Raw genomic sequence first — 17,637 nt, 5'->3', positions numbered from 1 at the left:
TTACAGCATGGAAAACTCCGACAAGCAGCAACTAATTATAAGCTCCACATGACAGCGCACTCCATCAAAAGCGGATGATGAAAACGTTGGCGCACTTGGAGGGACTGAAGCCGCTCTTTCTCCCATAATATGGCACGGGATGCCTTTAGGCGTGCGACGGAGGCGGTCCCCTGGCCTGGGAAGCCCGTTTTAGATGACGAATTAGCTTATTGTCGGAGGCAATTTCCGGGCCAGTACTGGCGTCAAGGATGCCGTTGATTGAGAAAAAATTGTAATAAAGCGAAATATCGGGCTTTAATTAAAAAGCTGGAGATTTATTTGCATTAGCGCGAATACCATAAACCATTACGTGAGGGGTCCATTTAACAGCGATGCTCAGGCTTTTATTATGGGATTCTTTGGCGAAAGCGGAGCTGTTTGGAAGAAAATTGGTAATTAAAATTTAACTTTCCGAATGAAAACTGACGGGCGGCGGTACCTGCTGGATTTTATTACCAATGATGAAAAATTGGAAGAATTTATGGCTCAGCATAGTACATAAATACGGGAATAAGATTCGAATTATCGTTTATGGTTTTCAAAATCAAATTCCTTGAACTAAACACATAATTTAATAAAAAAAATAGAGCAATGATTATTTATTTATTTTTCTAATTTTAATCAATCATCCATTTTTATAACAACATTTACAATGAGATTCCAAGCAACTTTTTACATTAGCACTATTACAAAATATCCCTAGACTTTTACGATAGCATTTTCACCACCAACAACGCAACAGAAAACTGCATCAAACTGCTCCACAGTGACATCCTCACCGCTGCACTGCCCGCCGGAAGAATGTTCGGTTTGCAGACCTTGTCCGACTGCTCGGTGGTGCGCCACTTGTGCTCCGGGTGTTTGAAGTGGGCTTCGACAAATTTGTTGATCAAATCGGCGGTATGCTTCTTGAGAAGCGGCTCACGGGAGATAATCCAGGCAAATTCTGCGAAATGGTAAATGCGGTGAATTTGAAATGTGTCTGTTGTTTAATAACGTAAACCCAACCCATACATACCTGCCACCGTTGTCGAATTGATAGGATTACAGGAATACACGATGGCATAGTTGAGGTAGTCGGTTTGAACGATGTCCATTGCTGTGTCTGAAATAGGAGACGAGTTATGTTATACTTAAGTGTTTTGGTTCAACTAAAACATTTTGATTGTGGACAACTGTGCATTACACTTAAATTGTGAAAATAAAAAAAATGTGTCTTTGGTAGATTTTGGACCATACCATATGCACATATATATTTTCAAAAATTAAGATTATGAATAGTATTAAATATTGAATAAGGAAGGATTAAACTATGAAGGAGGGGTTTCCTACAGCAAATCAGGAATAATATTTGTGGTTTGATCATTTGCTCACAAGGGCATCCGACACCGATTCTGGAAGGAACCCGATGAGGAAAAACTGAATCGTTCAATCAAGGATATGAATTGCTGGACCCCAGGCGCCTTCCAGAGCTCGTCTTTGATGGAACATCCCTTTTTGGGTTAAGCATGTAGCTCCTATTTTCATCCTACCAGAATCAAAAAATTGAAGCGCTGTTTGTTTTGTTTCTAATTTTTGTATTTTTTGTTAGAAGTGAGCACGCTTAAACCCAAAAGGAACGGAATCAATCGGTGTCGTAATCTCTTGTTTTCGAAAAGGATGAATATGGGAACGTGAGATTACTGATGGCACTTGTACCCTTTTTCACTAGTGGTCATTTAAAACAAACGACGTTCGAAGAGCATAACACCTAAGAATTCTTCCCCAACGACTTCAAAAATTCCACAATGATTTTTTTCGGGAATTCCTCAAGAATTCCACAAGGAACTTCTTCAGGAATGTCTTGCGGAATTCCGATAGTAATTGTTTCAGGGCTTGTTCCGATACATACACTCTCCATCAAAAGTTTGGGGTCACCCCCTCTGAAACATGTCATTTTTTGAGGCCCATATTTCCGCCAATTTGCGTCCGATTTCAAAACCCTAGGTTTCATTCAAAAGATAATAAGTCAAAGAAACTTTGAACATGATTTAAAAGAAACTTTTTCAAAAAAAATGTAAGTAAACTTAACCCAAAGTTGCCAAATTTTCTAAAAAAATGAATATAAACTTACGGCAGTGTCGCTGGAAATAGGGTCGACCAAATTTAAGGATGAGAGCGGTAATATAACCCATTTTCTATTAGCTTTCAACTGCTTTTTACAGAACTTAGCTTAAAAATCTAGAAAAAAAATTATTCAGTAAATTAACTCTTTATGTCATCGACCAAAAGTTTAGGGTCACCCCTCAATATGATGTATCAGCCAAAAGTTTGGGGTCATTTTCGTAAAACATGGAAAAGTGATTTGATGATATCTTCTGAAATCTTTTTGGCTCATTTCAAAGATAATAAACTAAATTTACGTTTGATGTCTTTAACTTACGTATTTAACGATTTTTGTATATAAAAATGTTATGTAAAGTTAACATAACACTTCACAAAATGAGGCAACTTCACGTTAAGTTTTAGTATGTAAATTTCAACAAATATGTGTGGTTGAATGTCTATGCAGTAAGTTCATTTTGTTTCAAATAAGCCAAGAAGAATTAAAATTGAATGAAAAATGACAAAGATATCAACAAATCACTTTTCCATGTTTTACGATAGTGACCTCAAACTTTTGGCCGATACATCATTTTGAGGGGTGACCCCAAACTTTTGGTCGATGACATCAAGGATTATTTTACTTAATAACTTTTTTTCTAGATTTTTTAGCTAAGTTCTGTAAAAAGCAGTTGAAAGCTAATAGAAAATGGGTTATATTACCGCTCTCATCTTAAAATTTGGTCGACGCAATTTCCAGCGACACTGCCGTAAGTTTATATTCATTTTTTAGAAAATTTGGCAACTTTGGATTAAGTTTAAATACAATTTTTTTTGAAAAAGTTTCTTTTAAATCATGTTTAAAGTTTCTTTGACTTAATATCTTTTGAACGAGACCTACGGTTTTGAAATCGGACGCAAATTGGCGAAGATAATGGCCTAAAAAAATGACATGTTTTTGAGGGGGTGACCCCAATCTTTTGATCGGGAGTGTACCTCAGAAATTTTTCCACGATTCTTACAGAGACATCTGCAAGGATGCATCGAAACATTTCTCCAGAAATTTCCTTTTGGCTTTCGTTAGTGATTCCTCCAGAGATTCTTTCAGAAATTTCTCTAGAGATTTCAGGAGAAATAACCGCGGACATGGACACCATCAGATTTTTTTTACCAGAGCTTTTCTCAGAAATTCGTACAGATATTCGTTTACAAATCTTTCCTGTGATTTCTTTAGATATTCTTAAAGAAAATGCTTTCGGTATTTCTTCTGGGGTTTCTGAAAAAAAAACCTCCAGAAAATCCCTCAGGAATTCCAACAGGGATTCTCTGGGATTTTCCATGGATTTCTCCGGGAACTATTTCTGAGAGTCTTTCAATAATGATTCCTAGAATTCTTAGAATTCCTCCGATGATTCCTCACGAATTTGTCATGGGTTTTCTTCACAAATTCCTCCAGGGATTTCTCCAGGGATACCTCATGGGATTCCTTCAGTTATTTTTCCACAAATTCATTCAAGGATTCCACCAGAGATTACCCCAGTAATTCCTCCAGGGGTTACTCTAAGAATTCCATCAAGGAATTCCAGCAGGGGCTTTTCCAGAGATTCCCCCAAAATATTTCTCCTGGCATTTCTCTAGGGATTTCTCCAGGGTTTTGTTCAAGAATTCCTCCAGCGATTCTTCCAGGAATTCCAAAGTTTCCTCCAGTAATTACTCCAGATATTTCTCCAAGAATTCCTTTAGAGATTCCTCCAGGAATTTCTTTAGGAATCCTACCAGGAATTTCTCAAGGAATTTTTCCAAGAATTTCTATAGCGATTCCTTCAAAAGCTCATCCAGAGTTTCCTCCAAGAATTCCTCCAGAGAATTCTCACGGGATTTCTCCGAGAATTACTATAGTGATTTCTTCAGAAACTCCTCCAGAAGTTCCTCCAAAAATTCATTCAGGGATTCCTCCAGAAATTCCTCCAAAGATTCCTCCAGAAATTTCTTCTGGTAGTTCTCTAGGGATTTCTGTAGGGATTTCTACTGGAATTCCTTTAGAAATTTCTCCACGGATTCCTCCAAGAATTCCTAAAGAGCTTGCTCCAGAGATTCCTTCAGATATTCCTTAAAGAATTCCTCCAGATATTCCTCAAGGAATTCCTCCAGATATTCCTCAAGGAAATCCACCAGTGAATCCTCCAGGAATTCCTCCAGAAATTCCTCCAGGAATTACTTTAGAGATTCCTGCAGCAATTCCTCAAGAGATTCCAGTAGGAATTCCTCCATGTGATTCATCTGAGAATTCCACCAGAGATTCCTCTAGGAATTTCGCCAGGAATTCCTCCAGAAATAGATTCAGAGAATCTCCAGAAATTTCTCCAGGGATTCCGCACTGAATTCCTCCAGGAATTACTTTTAGAATTGCATAAAGAAGTACCACCAGGGGTTTCATTCATCCGGGTATTCATCGAGAAATTTCTCTAAGGATTCCTCCAGAAACTGCTCCAGGGATTCCTCTAAGAATTCCTCCGAGGATTCCTCCAGGAATTCCTCTAGAAATTCCTCCAGGAATTCCTCCAGAAATTCCTCTAAGAATTCCTCCAGGAATTCCTCTAGAAATTCCTCCAGGAATTCCTCTAGAAATTCATCCAGATATTCCTCAAGAAATTCCTCCAGAAATTCCTCTAGGAATTTCTCCAGGAATTGCTCTAGGAATTCCTCCAGGCATTCTTTCAATGATTGCTCCAGGAATTCCTCCAGGAATTCCATCGAAGATTCCTTCAGGAATTTCTCCAGAGATACCCCCAGGAATGCCTCCAGAGATTCCTGCAGGAATTCTTTCAGAGATTCCTCCAGGAATTCTTCCAGAGATTCCTCCAGGAATTTTTCCAGAGATTCCTCCACGAATTCCTCCAGAGATTCCTCCAAGAATTCCTCCAGAGATGCCTCCAGGAATTCCTCCAGAGATTCTTCCAGGAATCCCTCCATAGATTCCTCCAGCAATCCTTCCAGAGATTCCTCCAGCAATTCTTCCAGAGATTCCTCCAGAAATTCCTCCATGAATTCCTCCAGAGATTGCTCCAGGAATTCCTCCAGAGATTCCTTTAGGAACTTCTCCAGAGATTCCTTCAGGAATTCCTCCAGAGATTTCTCCAGGAACTATTCCAGACATTCTTGCAGCAATCCGTCCAGAGATTCCTCCTGGAATTCCTTCAGGAGATTCATCAAGGAATTTCACCAGAGATTCCTCCAGGAATTCCTGCAGAGATTCCTTCAGGAATTCCTCCAGAGATTCCTTCAGGAATTCCTCCAGAGCTTCCTTCAGGAATTCCTCCAGAGATTCCTTCAGGAATTCCTCCAGAGATTCCTTCAGGAATTCTTCCAGAGATTCCTTCAGGAATTCCTCCAGAGATTCCCGCAGGAATTCCTCCAGAGATTCCTTCAGGAATTCCTCCAGAGATTTCTTCAGGAATTCCTCCAGAGATTCCTTCAGGAATTCCTCCAGAGATTCCTTCAGGAATTCCTCCAGAGATTCCTTCAGGAATTCCTCCAGAGATTCCTTCAGGAATTCCTCCAGAGATTCCTTCAGGAATTCCTCCAGAGATTCCTTCAGGAATTCCTCCAGAGATTCCTTCAGGATTTCCTCCAGAGATTCCTTCAGGAATTTCTCCAGAGATTCCTTCAGGAATTCCTCCATAGATTCCTTCAGGAATTCCTCCAGAGATTCCTTCAGGAATTCCTCCAGAGATTCCTTCAGGAATTCCTCCAGAGATTCCTTCAGGAATTCCTCCAGAGATTCCTTCAGGAATTCCTCCAGAGATTCCTTCAGGAATTCCTCCAGAGATTCCTTCAGGAATTCCTCCAGAGATTCCTTCAGGAATTCCTTCAGAGATTCCTTCAGGAATTCCTCCAGAGATTCCTTAAGGAATTTCTCTAGAGATTCCCGCAGGAATTCCTCCAGAGATTCCCGCAGGAATTCCTCCAGAGATTCCTCCAGGAATTACTCCAGAGGTTCAAGTAGCAATCTCTCCAGAGATTCCTCGTGGAATTCCTTCAGGAGATTCATCTAGGAATCCCTCCAGGGATTTCTCAAGGAATTCCACCAGAAATTTCTTCAGAGATTTCTCCAGAGAATCTCCAGAAATTCCTCCAGAGATTCTCCAAATATTCCTGCACGGATTCCGCACTGATGGAGGAAGGATTACTCTAAGAGTTGCATTAAGAAATTCCACCAGAGGCTTTTCAAGAGATTCCTCCATGAATTCCACCAGAGATTCCTCCATATATTTCTCTAGGTATTTTTCTAGAGATTTCTCCAGAGGTTTTTTCAGGAATTCCTCCAGCGATTCTTCCAGGAATTCCAAAAGGGATTCCTTTAGAAATTCCATCACAAACTCTTCAAGGAATCCCTCCAGGAATTCCTCCAGAAAAAGTACTTCTCACGAAGTTCTCTAGGGATTTCTTCAGTAATTCCTTCAGGATTTTTTCCACAGATTCTTCCAGGTATTCCTAAAGGAATTTCTCCGGGGATTCCTCCAAAAATTTCTCTAAGGATTCCTCCAGGAATAGCTCCAGAGAATCCTTTAAGAATTCCTCCAGAAATTCCATCGCGAATTCTATCAGGAATTCCTCCAGGAATTCTTCCAGAGATTCCTCCAAGAATTCCTCCAGAAATTCCCCTAGGAACTCCTCCAGAGATTGCTATAGGAATTCTTTCAGAGATTCCTCAAAGAATTCTTCCAGAGATTCTTTCAGGAATTTTTCCAGGGATTCCTCCAGGACTTTCTCCAGGGATACTCCCAGGAATTCCTCGAAGGATTCCTCTAGGAATTCCTACAGAGATTGCTTCCGGAAGTCCTCCAGAGATTGCTCCAGCAATTCTTTCAGAGATTTCTGCAGAAAATCCTCCAGAGATTCCTCCAGGAATTCCTCCAGAGTTTTCTGCAGAAATTCCTACAGAGATTCCTCCAGGAATTTCTCCAGAGATTCCTCCAGGACTTCCTCCAGAGATTCCTTCAGGAAAGATTTCTCCAGAAATTCTTCCAGAGGATCCTCCAGTAATTCCTCCAGAGATCCTCTAGGAATTTCTCCAGAATTCTTGCAGAATTTCTTCAGAAATTCCTCCAGAGATTTCTTCAAGAACTCCTCCAGGAATTCCTCCAGAGATTCCTCCATGAATTCCTCTAGAGATTTTCCCAGGAATTCTTCCAGAGATATCTACAGAAATTCTTCCAGAGATTCCTCCAAGAATTCATTCAAAGATTCCTAAACGAATTCTTCCTGAGACTCCTGCAGGAATTCTACAGAGATTGCTCCCAGAATTCCTCCAGGGATTGCTCCATAAATTCTTCCAGAGATTCCTGTAGGAATTCCTCCAGAGATTCCTTCAAGAATTCCTTCAAAGATTCCTCCAGAAATTCTTCCAGAGGTTTTTCCAGGAATTCTTCTAGAGATATCTCCAGGAGTTTTTCCAGAGATTCCTCCAGGAATTCCTACAGATATTACTGCAGGAATTCCTCCAGGGATTCCTCCAGAAATTCCTTAAAAGATTTTTCTAAGAATTCCTGCAAAGATTCCTCCGGGAATTTTTTCATTGATTCCTACAGGAGTTCCTCCAGGTATTGTAAGGATTACTTTCAAAAATTTTTGAAATCCCTCCATCATCTGTTCCAGGAATGCTCACAAGAATTTCTCCAGGGATGCTACCAGAAATACTCACGATTTTGTTTTAGATTACTTCCAAGACTTGTAGAGGTTTCCTTCAGCGATTCATCTTGTTTTTTTTTTTGGTTTATTTTACAGGGATGAAATTTAGGAGTCAGGAAATTGTCCAAGAATTCATCTAGGAATTCTTTCACCACTTTTTCCAAGAAATCCTTTACGAGCTCAACCACCGTTTTGTTCAGGAATGCCCTCCGTCAATGAATTCCTTCAACAATACCCCCAGCAGTTCCCGCAAGGAATTGCTTCGAAAATTCGTCCTGCAATTTTTTTAGGAATACAGGGTGCGTGCGATATTTTTGCACTAAATCATATCGTAATCATAAAGCACGTTTAAAAAATAATTCGACAATAGATCAATACTAAACTATTTTTTCGCGAATAATTGTGATTATTTCAATGATTTAGGAAGAAAAAAGTGGTCCTAATATCCATAACCTTTTTTGAACGATCCTGAGACCCGCTGCAAGTCCGTTTTAGTGTTGTTCTCTATATTTTGGTCAACAATTGTGTTATTTTAGGTACATAGAACTAGAATATTTTTTTGTACGAGGAGCTCCAATGGTATCATCGTTGTGTGCCGTTCAAAAACTATCCCATAAATTTGAAAAAGAGGTTTCTAGAAGACGAAAATGCGAACAACTTGAGTATAAATATATGGAGCAGCTGCATACTATCTGCATTTTCTCAGCTGTCAAGAACGCTATGAAGCTGATTTTTTCAGTGTAGTTGGGGGATTCCATAGGCTTGTTACCTACAAAAAACTACATCGCTGGAATGGAAGATACCGGAGAAATAACTGGAAGAAGTCGGAAATTCTAATTTGAGCAATGGTATTCTACTAGGGCTGCTCAAACATTTATGAGAAAATTTAAAACTAAAATATTCTAAGTCTGACCACCTCAATTTGCTGTTTTAGACTCCCATAAGGTACAGCACAAATTTGAGCTGAATTGATAAGGTCTTAGGTATCGCTCGACTAGTCTGAAGTTTATATGGTAAAACTGGTGCAAATATGTGCAGGAATGGCATAGTTTTAGTTTTCTGCCACTAGATGGCACTGGAAGCATTCAATAACCCTTATTTTTACTATTATTATAAGGAATTCTATGAGGAACATCTTTGTTGAAGACCGCTAAGTGATCCGATGCTTGCAAAAAAAAAGTTGTACCCTAGACTTAGTGTATCGAAAAAAAACAACCAGTTTTTATTGATGCTATTCGATAATGTGTTAAAATCACCACGTCAAAATTATTTAAATTATAATTTTTGAAGCATATGTATCTGTATCATGACGTCTCGTGTATCATTATCGGGCTTTTACACATTACATTTTACTGATTTCGTCTTATTTGTTGGAAATAAAAAACACAGGCGAGGCTTTGTTCTCCAAACCCAGGCACTGACTGATATCGCTACCAGCTCAGTGCCTCTCCTTTATTCAATCTAGGTATAACATATTTACAATTTATTTCCATTTACCTACCAGTTGATACCTAGCTCTCCACTGAGCTGTGTGATGCACCTCCAAGGATGTACCTACCTCCTCCTCCTCATCACACACTCAGATCCGACGCGTCCCAAGCATATCTGGTCACCGTACTCCTCCTGGATCCAAAGCCCGCCGAACTCCTAATAGCACCTTTGCTCTACACTACCGAGCTACCTTTGATTCCAAGCTCCTCCTGGCTCGAAGCTTCATCCGAGTACCTTCCCGCCATCCAGCTCCAGCGTCCCGATCAGCCAGCACCCTCTGCCTCGATCTCCTGGTTCCAGCGCAGGTCCCTCAAGATACTAGATCCTCACCGCCTCTCGGTATCTCAACGACTATTGGCACCAGGCCTCATCGCATCTTGATATCTCATCGGATATTGGATGGTACCGCATCTTGGTCTCCTCGCTTCCCGAACCACCGCCAGGGCGTCCCTGGGCCCATAACCTGTTGGAAATAAAAACACAGGCGAGGCTTTGTTCTCCAAATCCAGGCACTGACTGATATCGCTACCAGCTCAGTGCCTCTCCTTTATTCAATCTAGGTATAACATATTTACAATTTATTGCATACCTAGCTCTCCACTGAGCTGTGTGATGCACCTCCAAGGATGTACCTACCATTCAACATTATTTACACAACAAACAGTAGAACCCGAAATGTTATTGGGCGCGCTAGTGTAAAACATAGGGTCTGAAAATATTTTCTCATACCACCACGGTTTGGTTTTATATTCTTCACAGTTCACTAGAAATATGGTGCATTTGATGATGTGGGATTTATATTTTTATTGCAACCCTTTGATGAAATATTCCTGTTTGAAGGTTAGTGCAAAATTACCGCACGCACCCTGTAGGTACATCTCTCCTCCCCTTCAAATCAAGATGTAGACGGACACTCCTTGCAGTGCACAGTGGTTCCAGCCCCATATGAGGGAGCCCATAAATATGATTTTATCGAGTTTTATGATGAAACCGCTAAATTTGATGCATATTTGCATTCCAAATGCGTTTTTGTATTGTTTATTAAAAATGGGCTCAATCGAGTTTGGCCTTACGGAGCCGAAATTCATTATTTTGCAGTTTTAGTTACCAACTGATTTGGATATACTAATATTAGTTTAGATGGTCCATGGTAGTTAAAACTGCTCAAGAATAGTGAAACACACATACTGTAATAGATAAAGAGGGTGAAAGTTGGAAAAAAGTGTTCCTTGCAATGCAATGCGGGAGGTATTTGTTAGTTTTTATGTAAATTGAAAGTACGACACTCAAGTGGCTACCACCAATCTGGTCGCAAACGGTCGCAGCTAAATTCGCCAGTAAATCATTGTTTAAGATTATAGGGAAGTTTTATAAAAGAACGTTCGAGGGGGTCGGAAGGGGAAACATTTTTTTCGGTTTGTTGAAAATGTTCAGTTTTTTTATACTTTGTGGAAAAAGCATCTAGTTCAGTCACACGTATTCAAATAAAATAAAAAAGAATGGCATCTAAATTTGTGATAAACATCGATTTCAACTATGTAAGAATCGAAAACAATCAACCAAATACATGTCGAATGGATAAGACTTTTTAATAGAGTGATAAATGTATAGGACTGAAATTAGAAAAATTCGAATAAAATATCTACTTAAGAACATCTACTTTCATGAGCTCTGCAGAAAAGTTTCGGCATACATTTGATAAAAGTAATGGATGTCCCTAGTTATTAAAGCATTAAACTTGATGTTTCCGCAATGATATCACAGTTTCATTGAGGTCAATTTTTTGGATTAATGACCTATGGCGGAACCACTTTGCAGTGGTTCATCCATATGTAAGCTGATTTTTGCATGGTTAGAAGCTGAATTCTTCGTTGTTGCAATGAAATTGTGCAAAAAGCGTGGGTATTATGATAATTAGCCTAATTCGATGTTGCTTGAGCAAATCTTTGGGTAACTGTGATGTTGGTTCCTCCATTTCTTACCTCTTTAAGCTTAGTTTCCTGCTCCCAAGTAGAGCGCTCATGTAAAATTCCTCCTTTTTCCGTAAGTAATTTTGACATTTGTTTGACTGACAGCATTTTAACGAAACGATGCTGTAAGAAGGATGTGAAAGAAAAGAGCCAGATTGTTTACGATTTGGACTTGAAGAAATTTCGTTCTTTCCTCAGGAAATGTTATTGAAATTGAAATGTGCTTTTTCGCGCGCGTGTGGGGAAAATGATTTAATTTATAACTTTTGGGTGGGTTTCTGGGGAAAATCCAGACTACGGATTCGCACTACGGTGGGAGGAATTCTGCTGGGTCTCTGACGGTTACTTCATGGGGTTCTTGAAGAAATTCTGGGACAAAGCTCCACAGGGAATTGAATGGAAATTTAATGAAGATCCACAAAGATTCTTTGTGATGAATCTTCTGGCATTCCGTACGAAGGTTTTTCTTTGAGATTTCGCAGAAAATTCTCTTGAAATTCTTCCAGGTGCTCCACCAGAAAATCCACCAGGAGTTCGCTGGGGATTGTCTCAAAATGTCTCTGAGATTTTCATTAGAAGTTCTACAAAAAATCCCTTCATGAGGGATTTCTGTAGTATTTTTTTTCGGAGCTCACTCAGATATTTATTCAGATAATCCCGCAGAAATTCCTTCCGAGATCATTCCAAGAGTTCCTTCTAGGACTTCTACAGGAATGCATTCTAAGATTTCTCCAATAATTCCTCCAAAGATTCCTCCAGAAATTTCTCTGGAGATTCCTGCAGGAACTCCTCCGGAAATTTTTTTGGAAATTCCTCGGAAAAAACCTTCCGGAGATTCCTCCAAAAGATCCTCCTGAAAATCCTCCGGAGGTTTTTTCAGAGATTCCTCCAGAAGTTCCTCCCGGAATTCCTCCGGAGATTCCTCCAGGAATTCCTCCGGAGATTCCTCCAGGAATTCCTCCGAGGATTCCTCCAGGAATTCCTCCGAGGATTCCTCCAGGAATTCCTCCGAGGATTCCTCCAGGAATTCCTCCGAGGATTCCTCCTGGAATTCCTCCAGGAATTCCTCCAGGAATTCCTCCGAAAATTCCTCCCGGATTATCTCCGCCAATTTTTCCAGCAATTCCTCTGAGGATTCCTTCAGGAATTTCTTTGGGAATTCCTCCGGATTATCTTTGCTGATTTTTCCAGGAACTCTTCCGAAGTTTCCTCCAGTTACTCCTCCGAAGATTTCTCCAGGAATTCCTCCGGATATCCCTCCAAAAAATATTCCGGAGATGCCTCATTCAACTTTTCCGGAGATTCCTCCAGAAATACCTCCTTGAAATTTCTCCAATAATTCCTCTAACGGTTCCTCGAGAAATTCCTCGAGAAATTTCTTCAGAAATTCCTACCGGAATTCCTCCAGAAATTCCTTCCGGAATTCCTCCAGAGATTTCTCCAGGAATTCCACCGTAGATTCCTCCAGAAATTCCCCCAAAGATTCCTGCAGTAATTTCTGGAGGAATCTCCGGAAAATTTTTTGGAGGGATATCCGGAGAAATTCTTGGAGGAATCCCCGGAGGAATCTCTGGATAAATTCCTGGAGAAATCTCTGGTGCAATTCCTGGAGAAATCTCCGGAGGAATCATTTGAAGAACTTCCAGAGGAATTATTGGCAAAATCTTAGAAAAGTTTTTTGGAGATTTGCTCCAGAAGATCCTCTGGTGATTGCTCAAGAAATTGCTTCGGGGATTTCTCCGGTAAATTTCTCCAGGAATCCATCCGGGGATTCTCGGGGAAGTCCTGCAAGAATTCTGGAAGAATTGCACGAGAATTTCAGAGGAATTCCTGGAAAATTTCCCAAAGAAGTCATGGTGGAATTATTGGTGAACTTTTGGTGGAACTATCGAGGTAATTTTAGATGAGTTCCTGGGGGGAAATTTCCTGGAAACTCATTGGGGAATCCTGCAAGAATTCCCGGGGAACTCCTACAAGAATTCACGGGGAACTCATGCAGAAATTCTCGAAAATCCCCTTGATGAATTCCCGAAGAACTCCTGGAAGAATTTCTGGGGAACTCCTGGATATACTCCTTGAGGAATTAACGGGGAACTTCTGGAGGCATTCCCGGGAACTCTCGGAAGTTTTATCAGGGATTTCCTAGAGGATTCACCTGAAAATTTCTGGATGATTTCCTGGGAAATTCCTGGAGGAATTTTCGGAACACTCCTTGAGGAATTCTCGTGGAACTACCTGGAGGAAAACTCGGGGAACTTCTGGAGGAATTCCCGCAGAACTCCTGGAGGAACTCCCAGGGAACTCCCACGGGAATTTCCGGGAAACTCCGGAGGAATTCCTGATAATCTCCTGGAGGAAGAACTGGAATAGAACTTCTGGATGTATTCCCGTGAACTCCTGAGGGACATTCTGGAGGAATTATCGAGGAACTCCTAATAGAACTCTTTTAGGAACTTTCGAGAACTAGCCAGCTTGTTCTTGGAATTAAAGCTATTTACATGACGAACTCAAAACACCATCTTTCCAAAACTCCCAGAGTCCTGAACGTTCTTTTGAAATCATTAGCTTCTCTTGGACCCACAGCTTCTTTGAAGAACTTGAGGAGCTTCGCCGAATTATTAGTTTTTTTAAATAGTATTTCCCGCTTCCTGCAGAATCTTGGACAATACCCAGACTCCTATAAAATCATAACTTTCTTTTATAAGAATGGAATTCTTGAAATTTCCTTTCGTATTAACTTCTTTATATCTCATGGATTGACCAGGTAGTTCGTTCTCAAAATCTTTGGATTTTTACTGCACTAATTTTCTCCATTTTACGAGACGTTTCGGATCAGCTGATCGCTCATTTCATGAATGAAAATTTGATAGGAGGTTGCGGCCAAGCCCGTGAGTGTTAATGTTTAGGGACTGGTCCTTAATTGCCTTCCGATGTGGACTGTATTTTAGGATGGGTGAGATTTCCTTGGGTTGACTGTCGGCTGGCCTTCCAGGGCAATTTAGGTGAGAATTCCTTCGGGGTTTATTATAAAGCTCCGCACCGCATATCACTCAACATAACTACACAGTTTATTTAACAACATACTACATTTATTACAACTAATTACTACATTAACTACACTAACATCTATTTGGATTTTGGCTCCGTCCAAGCCCTTTGCCGACGTATTTCGTACTGAAGCTCAGTCGATTGTACCATGCTTCGGTTCCCTTGGGTCTCTCATGGGCGATGCATCGCCGAGGGGTTCTTCGATGCAGTCCAACACTCGAACAGTTAATATCAATATCAACACTGTTGTCGTTTCGAAAAATAGCTTATTACCACCGATAGAGCGAGACAGAGCAAGAACAATGCTGCAGATTCTCACATAATTACTTTCTTCCAGGAAACAAACTTATTCACCAAACTGAAGTTGTTTTGAAATTACCCGCAGGAAATCCACGCTCATTGCGTTTTGCCGCAGCTGCAGAGTTGCGGATTTTTTTTTTTTGAGTACATAAAACAGTGCTTCCGCATTCCGTTGCACTTCAAACAGATGTTTTATCTTGAGTTCTTCCGTTGCCAAATCTTTAACTCTGTGCACTTTAGGCCTAAGGCCCCTGTGTACTAACAGCTTAATGCACACTGATGTCTTTGGTGCGAAAGAAGAAACAAAAAGAAAGAGAAATGTCACTTTTACTCACGGAATAATACATCGACATTTTATTCCGTACGGAAAATTAACAACATGACTGACAGCATCGTATGACAGTGCCATCTGTTGGCAAATGTTTTTGGCTGCGAATTACTTATTATCTGCGAACGCTAAAGTAATTTTGATTGCAAAAGTTTTACTTGACCATTACTTGTCCTATCCTTTTACACAGTACTTGCCAGGTGGAAACTAGCCATTAGCAACAAAATTACCCAAAGTTCGGCACAAACAGCACCAAATTAAGCATGGAATCATAATACTCACGATTTTTGCACAATTTCCCCATAATTCCGTAAGTTCATTGTATGAGTATATTACTGCATTATAGCTCTCCTTCAAAGCAGGTGGTGTATTAAAATAGTTCAGAAAAATACCATTGACTCACTGACTCACACGCTGGCTTTCTCACTAACTCACTGATTTATCAACTAAAAGTGAATCACCCATATCACACGCAGATTGACTAACGAACTTACACACTAACGCACCCACTTTCTAATCAAATCATTCATTTATTGAATCACTTATGTTCATTCACTCATCAACTCGTTTTCTTACTAACTCAATCACTCACCGACTAACTCATCATCTTGGTAAGATCGCAAAAGAAATAAGATTATACCGGAGTGAGTTTTTGAATATGTGAATTGGTGTGAAAGTAGAAAAGGTAAGAAACAAAGAAAAATTGGATTGGTGACACATTAACTATCACAAGTTGCTATCAGTTGCCAAAATAAGGCATTTCATTTTAATTTTAACATAAATACTCAGTAGAAAAGAAATATAATTATTACGAATTTCATACATCGTTAAAGTTTTCATTTATATATGCTTCCATTTTCATAGGGTCATAGGATTACTAATGGCCCCATGACCCTATATGGAGAAAATATTCTAAAATAATCAATACTGCGCGCGTCATACATGCAATCATGGATGGATTAGTCAATGGCAACAGCATCACTTCCTTTTATCTCTTTGCATTTGTTGTTACTTGTTGTAGCTTCAGCTGATAACTACATTGTAATTTTGCGCTGTAAATGCCACATGCAAATGTCATCAAATGCACTGTTTATTGCCACGGGCAGCGGATAAATGCACATTGGCAACGGCACGAGAATTGATCTCGCAAACACACCGCTACTGTTTGAACACTCACCTGGATCGGCCGGGTCCGTTGTGTTGTAACGCATAATGAACTGCGGCACCTTGGTATTGTGGAACACCTTGGGCGTCGCGATGCCCGTCGAGTAGACCACCTCCCCAGTGGGGCCCTGCTGCACCGCTCGCAAAATCTCGAAATCGAGCTTATTCTCCGCTAGGGTGTACTGCTCCTGCACGCAGTCCTCCAGTTCGACTTCATCGGGATCGTATAGGCGACGGATCTCGTACCACTTGCCGGCATACTGCAAAACAAAGCGTAAACACATTTGATCGGTGTGAGATAGTGGGAAAATTATATCGATGCACTGAAAAAAGGGATTGCTTTAACCCTAGTTCTATGTTGGGGTCAATATGACCCAGGGAGGCCTGATGAACGTGCATTACGTCATCATCATGGTGCATCTAGCCTGCATTACGTCATCATCATGGTGCATCTAGCCTGACATCTTAGAAGGATACTTTATAAATAGGAGCAATAAATTAGACAATGAAATTTCAGAAAATATAAAAGTTTTTTGGCCTTGAACACCACGAAAAGAAGAATGAGAACATAGAAAATAACATGAAAACAAAACAAAATTGAAATATTGAAAAACTTCACACATTTCCAAAATAATTAAATAATTTTCAAAAATTTACTGTATACTGTATAGCAAACCATAATATGCTGATTTTTCATTGAAACATGTTCAACGTAAGCTTTTATTTTTTTTGTTGTTGATTTTTGTATAACCTTTTATACTGTTTTGTGTGGTTTTGTTCCTTAATCTTTCAACTACTTTTATATTTTTTTGAGTTTATTCTTGCTTGCATATCTATTTTTTGTTGTTTTGCACTGGATAGATATTTAAATGCATAGGCACAAAAAAGTCCAAACCCCCTTTTTAAGTGTTCGTTAGATCAGCTGCCATAAATGATGTATTAGCTGGTTAGAATCCCCGTCATCAACTGAATTTCCCCCGTTTAGAAAACTTACCCGGCTTTCATCGAAATTGTACGATTCTTGAAAAGTCAGACATCGCTTTTCGTAGATAACAGCCCTTATGGAATGGATTGCACCGAGCAGGAGAACAGCGACGACGATCATCGGAGACTTCATTTTGGACGCCCACCGTTGCAGGGTTTGGTCTGTCGAAGCGATAACGATTGTTGCGATACAGCGAGAAAAAAAAAACAACTGATCAGGCACCAAACTTGCTGTTCTGTCGATCGACTAGCAACGACTGAGCAGGCACTCGTGCCTTCATACAACAAACGACAAACATTTCACTTCGAGTGTGAAACAAACGGGACGCATATCGGTTTACGCTTTGAGTCTGTTTATGGACATTTTAGACCGTTTAGACCACATGTGGATATGGAAATCGAACTCTTTGCGTTCTAAGAGAAAGAGACGGAACGTTGACGAAGGGCACATGGAAACAAAATTTGCACATTTGTTGATGCACGTGCTTTAGCTCAAAAAGGATAAGAATCATTCATGGTGTAGTTAGTTCTTAATATTGA

The 17,637-nt window shown here is 40.1% G+C and overlaps 1 protein-coding gene across 1 annotated transcript; it reads right to left on the bottom strand.

Annotated features, from left to right (window-relative positions):
• Window positions 1–645: 645 nt before the first annotated feature.
• On the bottom strand, window positions 646–17,360 carry LOC109433284 (apolipoprotein D). Its single transcript, XM_019709714.3, has 4 exons — window positions 17,108–17,360; window positions 16,127–16,373; window positions 1,058–1,144; window positions 646–985 (listed from the first exon to the last, which is right to left on the bottom strand). Exons 1-4 carry the CDS (start codon window positions 17,228–17,230, stop codon window positions 747–749), a joined length of 696 nt encoding a protein of 231 aa, XP_019565259.3. The 5' UTR covers window positions 17,231–17,360; the 3' UTR covers window positions 646–746.
• Window positions 17,361–17,637: the final 277 nt, after the last annotated feature.

The sequence above is a fragment of the Aedes albopictus genome, chromosome 3 (assembly GCF_035046485.1).
Source record: "Aedes albopictus strain Foshan chromosome 3, AalbF5, whole genome shotgun sequence".
In the NCBI taxonomy this organism is placed as follows: domain Eukaryota; kingdom Metazoa; phylum Arthropoda; class Insecta; order Diptera; family Culicidae; genus Aedes; species Aedes albopictus.
Note: the sequence above shows the minus strand (reverse complement) of the source record. Positions and strands in the feature narration are given on the sequence as shown.

Excerpts from the sequence above, each read along its gene's own strand:
- LOC109433284 (XM_019709714.3), bottom strand. The coding sequence starts at position 17,230 with ATGAAGTCTCCGATGATCGTCGTCGCTGTTCTCCTGCTCGGTGCAATC. Across the intron at positions 1,145-16,126 it reads AACGGACCCGGCCGATCCAG|ACACAGCAATGGACATCGTT; the intron begins GTGAGTGTTCAA and ends CTCCTATTTCAG. Across the intron at positions 986-1,057 it reads CAATTCGACAACGGTGGCAG|AATTTGCCTGGATTATCTCC; the intron begins GTATGTATGGGT and ends ACCATTTCGCAG.